This window comes from Neolamprologus multifasciatus, chromosome 3 (genome assembly GCF_963576455.1).
Source record: "Neolamprologus multifasciatus chromosome 3, fNeoMul1.2, whole genome shotgun sequence".
NCBI classification, from domain to species: Eukaryota; Metazoa; Chordata; class Actinopteri; order Cichliformes; family Cichlidae; genus Neolamprologus; species Neolamprologus multifasciatus.
Window position 1 is genome coordinate 32,798,157 of NC_140441.1, and position 15,340 is coordinate 32,813,496.

Below are 15,340 nucleotides of genomic sequence, written 5' to 3' on the forward strand. Positions count from 1 at the left end.
ACAAAATTTCCTTCATGTAATGAAGGAAAAGGTACTAGGTACTTGTGGGTACTTGATGTGTCTATCAATGTATTCTTGGGTAAATGAAGTAGTCTGTCAGGGAGCCTCATTTTATGTCTCAGTGATGAAGAGTCGATGTAGTGCAGAAACAAGACTACTTTGAGAACAGAATGTAGAAATGTTGAACTACTGCTGGCAACTACAATACTGTCAAATGTAGAGTCGTCATCTCCTAACTCTGCTAGGATATATCAGAGCGCTGTACAGGACACCTTCCATCAAACTTGGTTTTGATGGCTAAGATCACAAAAGGTAGTGAAAGGTGAAAAAAGCAAATGTTTAATGTTATGTGAGCCACGTGTTTTTACTTTAGAGGTATTGACTGAGTTTATTCAGTCTAAGTTGTGTTACTTTAATGTGAGGTGTAAAAACAAAAAGGTTTTTGTGCACCATAAAGAAGAAATTATAATAAGATTCCTACAGGATCTGAGTCTGATGCCTTTTTAGCTGCTGTTTCTTTTATCTGTTTAAATATTAATTTCTATTCCTTTTATTTCAGTTATTACATTATATCTAGTGTAGTATAACAACGTCTAAGGCGGGACAGGCAGGAAAAAGGTGAAGAGGGGGAAGTTACACTTGGAAATGTTTGAAATACAGAGAAGACTGCTTCCATAATCATTTAAATACCGATGTTTTTCACTTATGCTGGATTGACATCACTTCACTAGGTGTTTTAGAATCATATATTAATTTTTATTTAATAAAATTGTTAAAAAAATTGTTTGCAGCCAACTAAAATTAGAATAACACAATGCATCTCAAATCTGCTGAATCAATTATGGTAGCATAAAAGTTGAGTCACCTCCCTGATACTGCAAACTGAGAGTGACAAAACCGCCTGAAGCATGCACACTGTCAGGCAGAACTTTTTAGTTTTCCGTTTTTCTTTTTGTTCTCATTCTGTCACTGTCATGAGTAGGTCTGAGCAATGCTCCAAAGCATTCATACGTAATGGATTCGTGCTCTGGTTGTGAATCAAACCCTAACCTATTGTTCCAAAGATGGTAATCTCTCCACTACACTGTCCAGCTACACTACTCAAGTGCCCCAAACAGTCTGAAGATACCAATGCCTCCTGCTAGAACCTACGACCTATCACCACAGCCACCCTACCTCTCGGTTAAATGGGTTCACCAGTTTAAGAACACTACAATATACTTCTTACTACAGAACTGTGAGAGATTTAGGAATTCCCTCATCTAGAAAACATCACAACATTACATAATTCATAGCAATCTAGTAATCCTCTGTGGATAAGGTCAAAAAACAAATGCAGAATACCCGTGTGATCTTTGGGCACTAATGAAAAGCAAATTGCAGGAGCAGAAATGACTGCATTGGCTCAGGGACACTTCTGACAGCTGTTGTAAGTGAACATTAACAAATGCAAGTTCTGATTTGTATTTCTAGTTCTTATTTTTTGGTTCCTATTCTCCTCATGTCACTCCAGTCCCTGTGCTCTGTGCTCCTTCTGCTTCATGTCCCTGAGTGTGTGTGTGTAATTTCAGTCTGTGGGTTTCCTGTTTTACTTTGAAGGTCTGTGTCCCTTGTCTCGTCTTACCCAATTGTGTTCAGCTTTTGTCCCTCATCTCTCTTCCCAATATGTTGCAGCTGTGTTTTCCTCCAGTCTCCCATTTCCTGATTTCTCCGTCATGTATTTTAGTCCTCTACTTTCCCTGCTTGTGGTCACGTCGTACCCTTAAATGCTGTTTGTAGTATCTGTGCTCCTGTTTCCCCTTCTGTGTTGAGTCCTTCCACTTGGTTCCTCACTCCTGCCTGCCACACATTGAATCATATTCGTGAGCATGACCACTCACAGCGGAGTGGTAGATACAAGCCCTGTACTGCAGGCACACTCCCTCTGAGAATCATACAGGCACAAATCTGTTGCACTTACTGACAGAAGCAGTGGCAGAGTGGAGGACAAAGAGGCCCGATACTAACACCCCATTCACAACAGATAATGCTGTAAAGCAAATAAATGCAGGACTGGGCCCACAGATAGAGTTTTGCACAATTAATTTAGCATCCTAAAAAAGGGAATTACAGTGAGTAAGATGGACTGCTTCCTTGGAAAGATAAGGAAGGGGGTTTCCTACTTCCACCGAAGCTCAACAGCTGCTCATGTGCTTAAGACCAAGCAAGATATGCTACAGCTTCCTACTGTTAAGCTCATACATGCTGTCACAACAAGGTGAAACTTCACTTATGATATGTTGGAGAGTTATCTTGAACAGCAGGCAGCTATATACTCTGCACTAACAGATAAAACCCTGAAGAAAAAATGGCAGAGACATTGTGCCTGATGATGATGTTAGAGTAGCAGAGAAGGTCCAGCAGTTGCTAATACCACTCAAAGCGTTTACAACTCTGTTGAACACTGCACTTCACTGAAACTGCACCATCTGTGTTCATGATCCTGCCTCTGAAAACCAGGACCCTACAATCCATGGCCTCAGTGAGGAAGATGGCACCATCACATCAAGACTGCCATTAGAGAGGACCTAAAGCCCAGAAACACTTCCCCACCTTCACAGATCTACCTTCACAGATCTACTGCACTTGATCCAAGGTTCAAGTCCCTGTCTTACCTAGACCTTGCTCTATGCCTGAGGATATACAGTGATCTCACTACTGAGATTGTGAGCAGTCTTCACACTGTAGACTGTGAAGAGGTAAAGAAAATAAATATTTGTAAAACTATGTATTATTTATTTATAATGATGATGTTTAAGTTATTGCCACATTTTAACGTCTATGAAATATATATTAGAAAAATAATTTTAACCTATAAAGTAACTTTCCCTGCAGGGTCAAGCAGCACCAACAGGAGCAGACATGTCTTCCTCCAAAGGAGTCGGCAATGGCGCAGCTTTTTGGCGAGACCTTTGCACAGAAAGATGTTTTGCTGACACCATCAAAGAAGAGGTAGCATCCTATGTGGCTGCAAGTGGCATTCCAGTCAATGGTGATCCACTGACGTGGTGGAAACCCTAACCCTCATCTTACCATAATGCCCTATAGTTCACCTTCATTTGTTTTTATAAAATTGTGTGGAATGAGTCTTGACCTGAATGATTTTTCATGGGGGAGAAATACTTAAATAAAAAAATGTAGTTAAATTAGTCTTTTCTTTTTTCTTTTTCTGCTGATCCGAAAATGGAATCGGTCCGTGACTTAAAACCGTGGTCCGATCCGAAACGTGAGTTTTTTGATCTGTTGCACCACATGGAGCTTGCACTCTCTGTGACCTGTTGTGAATAGGGTGACCAACCGTCCTCTTTTCCCCAGATATGTCCTCTTTTCACGTTCCGTTCGAAGGGGGTTTTTCGAGATTGATAAAAATATATTCCTATATTCCGACAGAGGAGCCATGTGTGTGACGTCATCCCCAAACAGGGCGCAGCAACGCGCCTAATGATTTATAAAAACTATAAAAAGTGCAAGTGCATCTTTTCAGACGAACTGCAAAAGAAATTTCCCTCGTACCGACCCAGTGCTGGTTGTCAGGGTTATATCGTTGATTGTCATTTATGCTTAGAAATATTTAACCATATATGCTTAGAGGTGTATAATCGATTGTGTAGTGATAGGATGTGTGATCCTTAGTAGTCTGCAAAGACTTTGTGTGCATTCCAGAGTGTTCTGGCATACACACACACAGCTTAAGGTCATGAGAGAGGTTATATCTTCTCTTACTGATATTTGGTAGAGCAAGGAAATCTATATCTGTTTTAGTATTAGTGCCTTTTGTTTAGACGGACTGCTGGACTTCCAGACCAGCAGGTTTAGGGAAGTCGTTTATGGGGTCACACTCTGCCCCCCCCCACACACACACACACACACAGACGGTACCCTTTGTTCACATGTGTACCTATGTTAATGAGCCTGTGCATATTCATGTAACCTCAATAAAAGAGCAGTCTTACGAGGGAGCAGACGAGAGCGACTGAGGTCAGGCGAAGGAACGGCGTTTGTCCAGTTGGTCTTTCTCGTGCACGAGAAACATAAAGAGCTTTGCCTACTTGTGTCTTGTTTTTGCTGTGTAGTAGAATTGTCTTGAACGTTCCAGCGAATAGGTTTATGCTACAAACCTATCACTGGTAAGTTTTCTTATGCAGATGAGGCATTGTTTCTGTACCATTATTTAATTCCAGACACTTTTAAGTTATTTTCTTGCATTTCTTGACTTGTAAAAGCCTATATCACATATTTTATTTCATAATTCATTAACCACACAAAGAACGCATCGTTTAAATATGTTAAATATGTTTCTTTAAGCAAGTTCTTCATGACTGAGCCAAGTGTCCTCTTTTTTGGAAATCAAAATATGGTCACCCTAGTTATGAACGTAAATAACTTTTGTCTCACAAAACCAATTGACACTGTGTCAATCACTACTACAACTAAAAGATGAAATTAAAAACAACATGTGTGACAAAAGTTTTTGAAAATGTTTTGACAAATTCAAAACAACTTTATTTAACCATACTCAAAAAATATGTCCTGACAGGTGGTTTAGATAACTGCATTAAGTGCAATCACCATCTGATTGTAATCTATGAAAGACATGTTTCCTCATTCCAGGTAATTTTCTGGTTTACAAACTGAATCAACTTCCGTGTGGGAAAAAAAACATCAGACAAAAGGACAGAGAGTGAAAGAGAGGCTGTCTTTGGAAGTACAGATGTTCTCAGTGATTTCTGCCTTTGTGCAGAGACACACATTCATCATGTTGCTCTCTGAGACATTGTTGGTGCTGCTGATGGTTTGTGGCACTCAGGCTTCACATTTTTTAGGCACAGTCATGACCTACTACCCAAAGGACACTTTTGCAGATGGATCTGTTACAGTACATACATTTTCTTTCTTAAAATAATTTAGGGACTTGAATACTTGAAAATGTTAGGTAAACACTTTGTGGCTGTAACTCTACAGGTGACTCTTCGGTATAAGTTGAACTTCCATGGTTGCACATTTGATAACTGGAGTTGCCTCAGTGGTGATTGTGGGACTGGAACCTACACACTACACGTGGTAAAACAGGAGACCAGTGGAGACTGGTGTCAGACAGAGGGAATCATGACTCAACGGGTTTCCAGCAAAGCTCTGTTTGAACTTTGGTGAGTGTACAACAACAGGAAAAAGTCATTTGTTACAACATTTTTAAATTGTCAGTGAAGGGCGACAAAACAACTTCCCCAAAACATCAGCAGCTTCACTAAACAGTCTTTTTGATGAGTGACTGGTAAACTTAGTGGTAAACTAATAATTTACTAAAATATGTTATGTTCAGACTTTGAAAACTGAATTTTCTATCAAGGTTGAATAGTGGTAACTGGATATCAAACATCAATAACATCATATTATGGAGAGCTGTGACTCGGGTGGAACTGAGGAACCGGTCCGACACCAGCAAAGCCAACACATCACCTCAGACCACCATCCTACCAGCTGTGAGGTAAGCCCACTTAATGTGTGTCTATGTTTGTAACCCTAGTTTTCTTTTATATTTCATATTTTACATTCATCCCTTTCATATTAAAATCTTTTTAACAAAGTATTTATCACCCGTTCGTTACATTAAAATGAATACAGCAAATAGAGCTACAATCTTTGTTTCTCTCTCAGAGTTCCTTCAAACTGTCAGAGAGATTTCAGCCTGTTGATGTTTGACCCTGATGGAGACGAAGTTAAATGCAGATATGGAAACTCTGCACTCTCAGAGTGTAACCCCTGCACTCCACCGTCTGTCCTCAGCCTCTCATCGGTGAGCAATGACTATTACTCTCATGTCAGATGAGACAGGCAAAGACTAAAAGCTGGCACAGACAGTCACGCAATAATGTGATGGGAATTTTTTAATTGAATTACAATTGATATCGATTTGGTAGAAGTGAAAGTTTGTGCAAAAGAAGTAGCAGTTATTTATAGCCTTCAATTTAATTACATGACAGAAAACATTTTGGTTATTTTGACTTCAAGCCCATTTTTCTCCTCTTGCAGTCCTCTTGTACTCTGTCATTCAGCCCCACCAGCAGCAGTAATGAAGGTTCGTATGTAGTACAGCTGGTGATGGAGGACTTCCCCAGACAGACCATCACTCTGACTCAAACCAGCGGGACACAAACAACAATAACTACCAACAATGCCATCAGCAAAATACCGATTCAGTTTGCTTTGAAAGGTACCAATATACGTTTCATTATCTTACAATGAAAGCACTAAAGAGCTGCTGCTGATGAACTTAGTGCTCGGCCTGATGTACAGAGATGTTTGACCACCAGTGTCATCAGGACTGATTCTCTGGACCAACAAATATTAATCTGTCCAGCAGATATTTTACTCTGGATCATCTTTCCATCCTATGAGAATCACCTTAACATTTCTCTATTCATCCAGTTGATCCTGCAGTGCCATCCTGCACAGAAAGACTCTTTCTGCCCAAGTTTCTTCCTTCAACACCAGCCAACGGAGCTCAGCTCTACAACAATGTCAGTCAGACTCTGGAAATTAACATCACTGCAGAGGCACTTAACTCCACGTAAGTAAAACACAGTTAAATATGTAAAAGTTTAAATATTATATTCAGAGCAGCCTATGGGTAGATATGAAATATAGGCCTCAAAGTCATGAATCTAAGAGAAATGAGTGACATGCAAATTTGACATATGTTTCAGGTTATCAGGTTACATATGTGAGATGATCTTTATTATTACAAAACTCCAGTGCTGATGTACAAGATTACAGTCAGAAGTCAAGTTCGACGACACAGTAAATGAAACAGCCAATGCCTCACAGATGTAAGGACATGAATGCAAAAAGATTAGGTAAAACAACAGTAAACATTAAAAGTAAGGCAACATGAAACACTTCCAAGCAGGGGCGATTCTAGGATCAGAGCTTTGGGGGTGCTGAGCACCCAGAGAGCTGCCAAGCCAGACAAGATAAACTTTACTCGTCACGATGAGACTTCTTCCCTGTCTCTGTTAGTCCCTGCATGTCTCTAGTTCTCCTGGGTTCTCTCTGACTGTCTCCTTGGTGCATTTAAACCCCTGTTCCTCCCCTGTCTTCGTCGTCTGTTGTCTTTGTCTCCGTTTTCAGTCATCATAATTTTACCATCTCTGTGCAAGTCTGCACTTTATTAAATCATAAGATTCTTATAATACTTAAAATTCTTACAAATCTGATAAAGGTTATTTAAATGCTGCAAAAGAAGAATGGATTGGAGTGAAAAAAATACATATCCTAACGTTAATTACTGGGGGAGAATAATGAATGATGCTCACAGTGAGTAAAAAGCAAACTGAGTGCATTTTTTGGACAGAGATTCACTTTTAATGTGTATGTATAATATAATACAGATACATAAAAATACACTCCAAAAACAGACGAGTCCTTGAAATGTACAAATGTACAAAATATTAATATTTTTTTTTATAAAAATGGAGGCAACTTTGCCTGTGGTGCAGTGTATAATATGTATGAAAAGATCTTTACTGCAGATACTACTATGGCTCTGCAGTTTTTTTCTTTTATTTTAACCTATGTCGCCTCACCTTGAGGTTGGCAAATCTGTCTATCACATTTTGGTGGTCAACTCTCTCAAGCGCCTCTTTCTCAACTGACATCACAGCCAGGTGCTGGAGTCTGCTTTGACCCATGGTCCTTCTCAACCAGGTATCCCTGTCTGTTTTCTTACCGGTTTCTTCCTGACCTTGTACTTTCTCCTCACGTTCCCATCTTTCCTCTCTCCCTCTTTGGACTGACAATCATACACAAATAGATTGTATTCAATTAAATGAAAAAATGACTCTGTCAGTGCGCCCCAGGGCAGCTGTGGCTACAATGTAGCTTGCCATCGCCAGTGTGTGAATGTGCGTGTGAATGGGTGAATAACTGATTGTAGTGTAAAGCGCTTTGGGGTCCTTAAGGACTAGAAAAGCGCTATACAAATGCAGGCCATTAATATGAAAAAATATACTATTATGGTCACTAATGAAAAAGTCCTCTCTCTGTGTACTTTCAACCAAAACGCAAATAACCAAACCACATGAACATCTAATAAAAGATATAAATATTGAAACACTGATCCAACATTATTCTTGATAGTTTGATGTTTGATGTGCTTCAGCACCCCTAAAAATGGCCTAAAAGCGCCCCTGCTTCCAAGGTTGGTTGGTTTGAGAAATAAAACATGGCCAGATAAAATCTGTGTTCTTGTTGGGAAACAAAAGAAATATGCTCTTTTTGCAGATGTGGAGATTTTGAAAAAAACAAAACAAAAAAAAACCACACACACAATTTGATTTTGTTTGTTGAAGGGTCTCTGAGCTGCTCTACAGCAGGCCGTACAATTTAATCAGCAGTACATCAGGACCAGGACAGTTCACCCTAAGATGGACACCATCTGAAAGCGAAGACAGACAAAGCCTCCCCATCTGTTTTGCTGTCCAGGCAGTTTCTCGGTCAGTCTCATGTTTCATGTAAATGACTCTGTAGAAAGTTGCAGCAGTTGAAATTCCTGAAATGAAAAAGTTTCAAAGTAAACTTGAAATCCAAAGAGAAGAAGAGAGAAAAGACTTAAGAAGATTCACTGATGTAGTGAAGGAGGACATCCAAAGGGTTGGTGTGACAGATGAAGATGTTAGAAACAGAGTGAGATGAATGTAAATCTTCTGCTGTAGTGACCAGTAAAAGGTGCAGCTGAAACAAGAAGAATATAACATCTTTCTATCAATTTTGAAAGTGCTTTGAGTCACTCAAAGCACTTTCTAGTACAAGTCTCATTCACCCTATCACACATACAGACAGACACGTGTCATACAAACACATTGTACCTAAATTACTTTCTATCTAACATTTACATGGATGTGCTGAGTAGGGCTGCCGCAAACGATTATTTTGATAGTCGACTAGTTACAGATTATTTTTGCGATTAGTCAACTAGTCAGATCATGCATCCAATGGATGTAAAACGTACAGCTTATTGCGCCAGCATGCATCTGCTCTTATATAACTATCATTAGCTTACAGCTTTAAGTGTTTAAGGTATGCGCTAACTAAAAACAAAGACAAGATAAAATTTGCAGATTGTTTCGGTGAAGTTTAATAAACTCAGCCGTCTGCTCCTTGCTATCTAAAATATAACAGGACACCGGAGTATATTCTCGAGCATCTCTATCTCTATCTAAGTGACTTATATGTAGGGTTGCCAGCCGTCGCTTGGAAAACGGAATCGTCCCGTATTTAGAAGCAAAAGTACAGTGTTTCTAAATACGGGACGATTCCATTTTTCAAGGGACGGTTGGCAACCCTACTTATATATCATGTTTAACCTGAGTAGCAAAAGACGGCGGTGGGTTTGAAAACGATTTGCCGGGAGTCCGGTGTTCTCACCGGCTCTAGTGAGCCTTGCCCCCGACTAGCTATCGAGCTGGTGGGTAACAGACGTCTCTGAAAATGTCTGAGCGCTTTTGAAAATATGTGGTGTCTTGATAAACTGAGCAGATATTTGAGGTTTACACAGCTACATTCTCGCCTGAAAATATGTTAAACGTGTATTCTGTGACCCAGAAAGAATAATAAGAGTAATATTAAAACTAACTAGCTGCCGCCATTGTTGGAAACTGAGCTGGGCTGCGCTATGAATTCTGGGACAGCTTCTTCTTCTTTGGGGTTTAACGGCAGCTGGCGTCCTTGTACATGCAGTGCTGCCATCTTCTGTTTCAGTCCGTTATTACACTCTTAAATCCTACTACTTATTCCTGCGTCTTTTGGGATCTTACAAAGCTTCAAACGACGCGTCAACTATTAAATTAGTCGTCGACGATTTTGATAGTCGACGTAATCGTGACTAGTCGACTAATCGTGGCAGCCCTAGTGCTGAGTCAGTGTCATGATACTGTGGCGAATGGACAGAAAGAGCTGGGGATCGATCCACCACCAACCTGCTAATTGGTAGATGACCTGCTGTACCACCTGAGCCAACTTACGGGGTTGTCCTAAACTAGTACCTCTAGGAATAACAAGGAGAAAGTTGCTGGATTGTTAAGAAAAAAAAATGTTATGAAAGTATGCTCAATTAAGATACAAAGTATCAGTGGTTAAGGTACTTCAAATTATCATGGAATCAGATGCCTGTATAATGAAACATTAGACTTTATTATTATTTGCTTTGACATCTTTCAGTCAAGGTATTTCCTAAACAGACTACAAGTCGGATTTTTGTCAATATTATTGTATTTTGATCACATTTAAAACATCAAATCATCAGATTTCTCTTTATTCTCAGATTTCTCTTTACTGTTAAGTGTGCCTGTGTCAACTTTTCTGCTTAGACTTGTTTTTGGGTGGTTTAAGCATGATCATTAAGGAGTGTTGGAGAGGTATACTGGTATACTTGAAAAGGAAAGATGATGTGAAACTACATAAAGAAAAAATTTGTACTCTTAATAACAGATCTATTGCACTGACCTATTTCTGCAGTGGGACCAAGTATCACTCAGAGCTTCGATGTGTCATTGTGACTGTTGTAAAAGGTGAGTAGAGTCCGTCACCATTTCAGCCACATTTTAAATCTAATTTACTGGATCAGTGTAACTGAGTTATAAGATCTAATTCTGTTTATAGGACCAATAATAACCACAACACCTGAAACAACAACTACACCCAGTGAACCATCTTGTGAGTATGAATGAAATGACATGATGTTTACACTGTCTCAGTACAAGATATATTACTCTCACTTCATATTATTATGCCAATTTTATATCACTACACAATACTCTCAATTCTCAATTTGTAAAACCAGCAAAATACTTTTGAGGTATATTGAGTGAATTTTGCAGTACTGACTAACTGCATACAAAATCAAAAGTCCAAAATAAAGTCATCAGGTGATAAAATGTGATTTTCACCAGGCCACAAAACCCAATGGTTGCCTTTGCAATCAACAGTGTGAACTAGTGAACAAACTCAGCAAAGCAAGAAATATACAATGGCGATCAAAATGCCAGCTGGAAGTAAATAGATGATTAAGTAAAGCTAACTAATCCTTGGTGGACAAACACATGACTCCTTAATGTTTCATGTAGGACAACATGGTTGACATGAGTTTTACACCACCATCTCAAAATCCACAGTGCATATTTCTTTTTGCTAACACAAAAAAGAAAAAAAATGTATTTGGTCTGAATTAAAAAATCATCAACAGACTTGACGTTGCTTGAAAACTTTGAGAACTGAATAGAGTACAGTGATTTCTTTTGGATTCCAACATGTCTGTCATGGTCCTGAGTCTGGCGACTCAGTGTTTATGTTTTTATTATTGATGTTCTTTCTTTTAGTTCGTTTTTGGTGATTTCTAGTTCTTTGGTATTGTTTTGTTGCCTGACCTGTGTTACACAGTTCTTGTCTCTTCTGCTTGACCTCTGTTTGTGCATCTCCAGTCAATCGCGTCGTCCCATGTCTCTAAGTTTCTGTCTTTCTGTTTCCATCGTTGCTAGTTTCATGCTCCTCGTTTCCTAGTGCTTCTGTTTCTAGTTTCCAATGTTAACTTCTTAGTTTCCATGTTCAAGTTTTGGTTTGTTATTCGAAAGTTTATTTTGTGGATTTTTTTCCCCAGCATACACAGCCATACATGACAATGTCTTTGTGTTTCTAGATGTTCTCAAATTGAAGATTACCTCTTTGGTGGACTTGTCTAAAATTGATAGAAATGACTTACTTACACAGGTAAGTATATTTGTATTTATTCAGAAATCCCATCAGAGAGTCAAACAGCTGCACCATATGGACTGTAGGGAAGCATCAAAAACCGTTAAACCTTTCGACTTTAAATGTGTTTGTTCAAATTTACCCTTTAACCCTTTAACGCCCAGGGTATTGTATTTGATACATGTGTTTTTGAGACTTCTAGATCATCAGCTTGACTTTTTTTATCCTCAAAAAATTATAAGTATGACACATTTTTAGTGACTAAATTGCAAAAATATGGCGCATGTAGTGTCGTGGAAAATTTAACAATAACCTGCAACACACCCAGTGAGCTTGATTTGAAGTGGGTTTAAGTGGGTTTTCTGCTTGGCCGTCACCTAAAGATTTACATCCCTGATAAGCAGAATGAGCCTCACTATCTGTTTAACGTCTCCCATTACAATGGCCTCACTGTGTTAACTTTCCACATGCATGTAAAGTAGTGGCAGGAGTGCTCTTACTATAGTAAAGTGAGAAAGTGATATTACTATAACTAATGTAATATGATTAAATATGTGATTAATATATGAGAAAAGAAATCTGCCACCACATTAGCAAACATGATACAAATTAAAACTTGTATATATGCAGATTAAAAATTGATAGATTTTTATGTATTTTGTCTAAAGATTCAGCAAACACTCCATTATCAAAAAATTAAGATGTCTTGCAGTTATTTCATGGCTCAAATTTTAAAGGGCTAATATGTCTTGAAACATGCTCAATCACTCAGGTAAGGAAATCTCAAAGTTGATTCTGTTTATCCGGACGTAACGTTTTCAGTGGAACAAATGTTTCATTACTCGTCAAAGTGATTTCTTCAGGCTCAGCTGACTGCAGGTTTCCCCAACCTTATAAACAATACATTTGCATGATTAGCACAACTGGATAACAACGGGCTATGATGTCAGTTCTAGAGATGGACCGATCCGATATTACGTATCGGACCGATATCCTGGATCGGATATCGGAGAGAAATAAAAAATGTAATCCGATTCAAAGTATCACAAAATCACCTCACAAAACGCGCTACTTGGCGTAACCTAGCTCGGCGCATCGGCGCAGTATGTGTCACGTGATAGAGCTGTTGTCTGCAAGACCTGTCGGTGGTCTGGTGGAGCATTTGGAGCCTCACTACATGCTTCCTAACCGCGGCATTTCATCTCGGCGAAAACAATCCCAGAGAAGTAAAGCAAGTGTGTAAGTTCATCCCTGAATGTTTGCATGTTTGCACGTTAAGCTTAACAAAGGATATTGAGCCACAGCTAGACTGGCCATCGGAGTTCCATACTGAGGTGAAAAGGAAGCAATTTTTCCCGTAATTCAGTTAGAATAAAAAAAAAAATAGCACACAAAGCTGGAGTTATTCTGTCTTTGCTGTGCAGTTGCATCTACTTCTCTCATTCTCTCCCCCTCCCTCTCCTGTTACTTCAAACATGAAACTGATCAATGATCAGCTGATCGGCTTTTCTGCCACAAGTCCGTCTTTCTTGTTTGTTTATCGCCCACTTTGCGCTAGAAAGAGGAGACCAGCGGATAAACAACAGCAGCACGTTTAAGCGTGATCAGCTGTTGTTAGAATGTATTTAATATTACTTTCTAGAATCAGCTGAGGTTTGCTGGAGGCACAGCTGTAAAAGCTGCTGGTCATGATGTCCGTTTGGATATGTAGTGAGAGTGAAACCTGAAGATAAAACCAGGAGATGTCCTTACTGAATCATCAGAGCTGAACAGGTGAGTTGAAGGGAAGTTATGAACTGTTTCCGAGAGACAAATAACACCCTTTTTAAGTAGCTGACAGCTGGTAACTGTGCAGGGGCGGGTCCTAACAGGGAGAGGGGGGCACAAAGAAATACTTTTCTTTGTTATGTCATTTAAAAACTTTGAATAAATAATTATCTGAATCTTACAACAAAAGTGGCCATCTCATTAAATGTATAGAAATCCATTATTGTATATGGTAAGTAAAAAGTCATATATACACCTCAGTAAGCTATACTACTTTTTCCTTTGGGAAGGTACCATCTGTGCAGTCTGCAATTCTGTTGAAGAAAGATGTTGAATCTATTTAATTATTGTAGAAAAATAATTGATTTCTGTGCATTTGTCTTACACTTGCATTAAATTAAAGTTAAAGTCAATTAAGCGTCATGAGGTGGAGGGCGGGGGGTGGTTCCCTAATATTTTTGCTGGGAGTTGGCAACCCTATTAGTTAGGTTGCTTAATATTTCCACTAAGTACTCTTTAAAATACCAGAAAAATACCAGAATAGGGGGGATTGAGTAGGTTTAAATTTATTAGATTGATCAGTATTGCTGAACTATAAAATGTTTTGGGTGCAGTGTATTTTTTGCATACAGGTATGACAGAATAGCTTCAGTCTCTTGTTTTTTAAAACTTGATTATGAACTTTTACAAAATGCAGCAAGATATTTATAAAAAAAAGTTTTATTGATTACAAAATATCGGATTCATATTGGTATCGGCAGATATCCAAATTTATGATATCGGAATCGGTATCGGACATTAAAAAGTGGTATCGTGCCATCTCTAGTCAGTTCCTTGATCATTAATATGCAAATTGTCGTTACCATTGATCAACAACCACTGATTAATGCTCATTGATCAATGGATATGAGTACCATTCGCAGAGAGTTGGGGAATGGCTGCAATCACAGCATTGTAAGATCCTGTGATTGCATGATGATGTAAGATCTCCTCGTTTCAGAGATTTCCCTTTTCATATAAAAGACCTCCTCGACTCCCTGCGCAAACCAGCGTTCTTCCCTGTCCTGTTCACTCATCCAAGTGACTGATAAAGTTACTTGGATGAAACGTTTTTCCCACTAAAAACGCTACTGGCTGAATTGTAAACGAGTCTTTGGATCTGTTTCAGAGCCCATTCAGTCCTTCTAATTTCTAAAATCCTTGTACTGTCCAACTCATTCTCATTCCCAGGGTGCCAAATTCTGACATTTTGACAAAGCTGCTGACTCAGCACACAGGTTGCTATAATACTGCATATAGAGAACAAAAGATCCTGCTTTAAAGATTAAAATAGTGTTGGCCATGTAAGGTATATATCCAGTTTGGGAACTCTGTGTTTTGAGCTTTGCTTTACTTTCTGTGTTAGTTTATCTATCAAAAAGAGAAAAGATGGTGGTCTGAGTTAAAACACACCCATTATGACCACTGGTCCATAATGATAAAGGGAATGAGGGCAGGCTCCTTATTACACTACATGGACAAAAACACTGGGTCACTAACGCATTAAAAATACAGGAGCTGATCTGCCAAGAAAACCCATGACATGAAGCTCCAGGTACACAGTTTTTGTGCAGATGTTAATGCAGTGCCTTTAACACTATGCGCCTCAGTATCTGATAACCCTGCTCTGTAAATTTACCGTACTTTCTGGACAATAGAGCGCACCTGTATATAAGCCGCATCCGCTCTATTTTTAAAAAATTTAAAAAAAAAAAAAGATATACAAGCCGCACCCGGCTATAAGCCGCAGATA

At 39.0% G+C, this 15,340-nt stretch overlaps 1 protein-coding gene across 1 annotated transcript in view; it reads left to right on the forward strand.

Moving 5' to 3' along the window:
* The first annotated feature begins 2,872 nt into the window (after positions 1-2,872).
* Positions 2,873-15,340, forward strand: part of LOC146522629 (uncharacterized) — a 63,627-nt gene continuing 51,159 nt past the window's right edge. Inside the window, exon 1 of the mRNA XM_085151954.1 lies at positions 2,873-4,915. Within this exon, the coding sequence (XP_085008080.1) occupies positions 4,751-4,915 (165 nt within the window). The 5' untranslated portion in view covers positions 2,873-4,750. The remainder of the gene's footprint in view (positions 4,916-15,340) is intronic.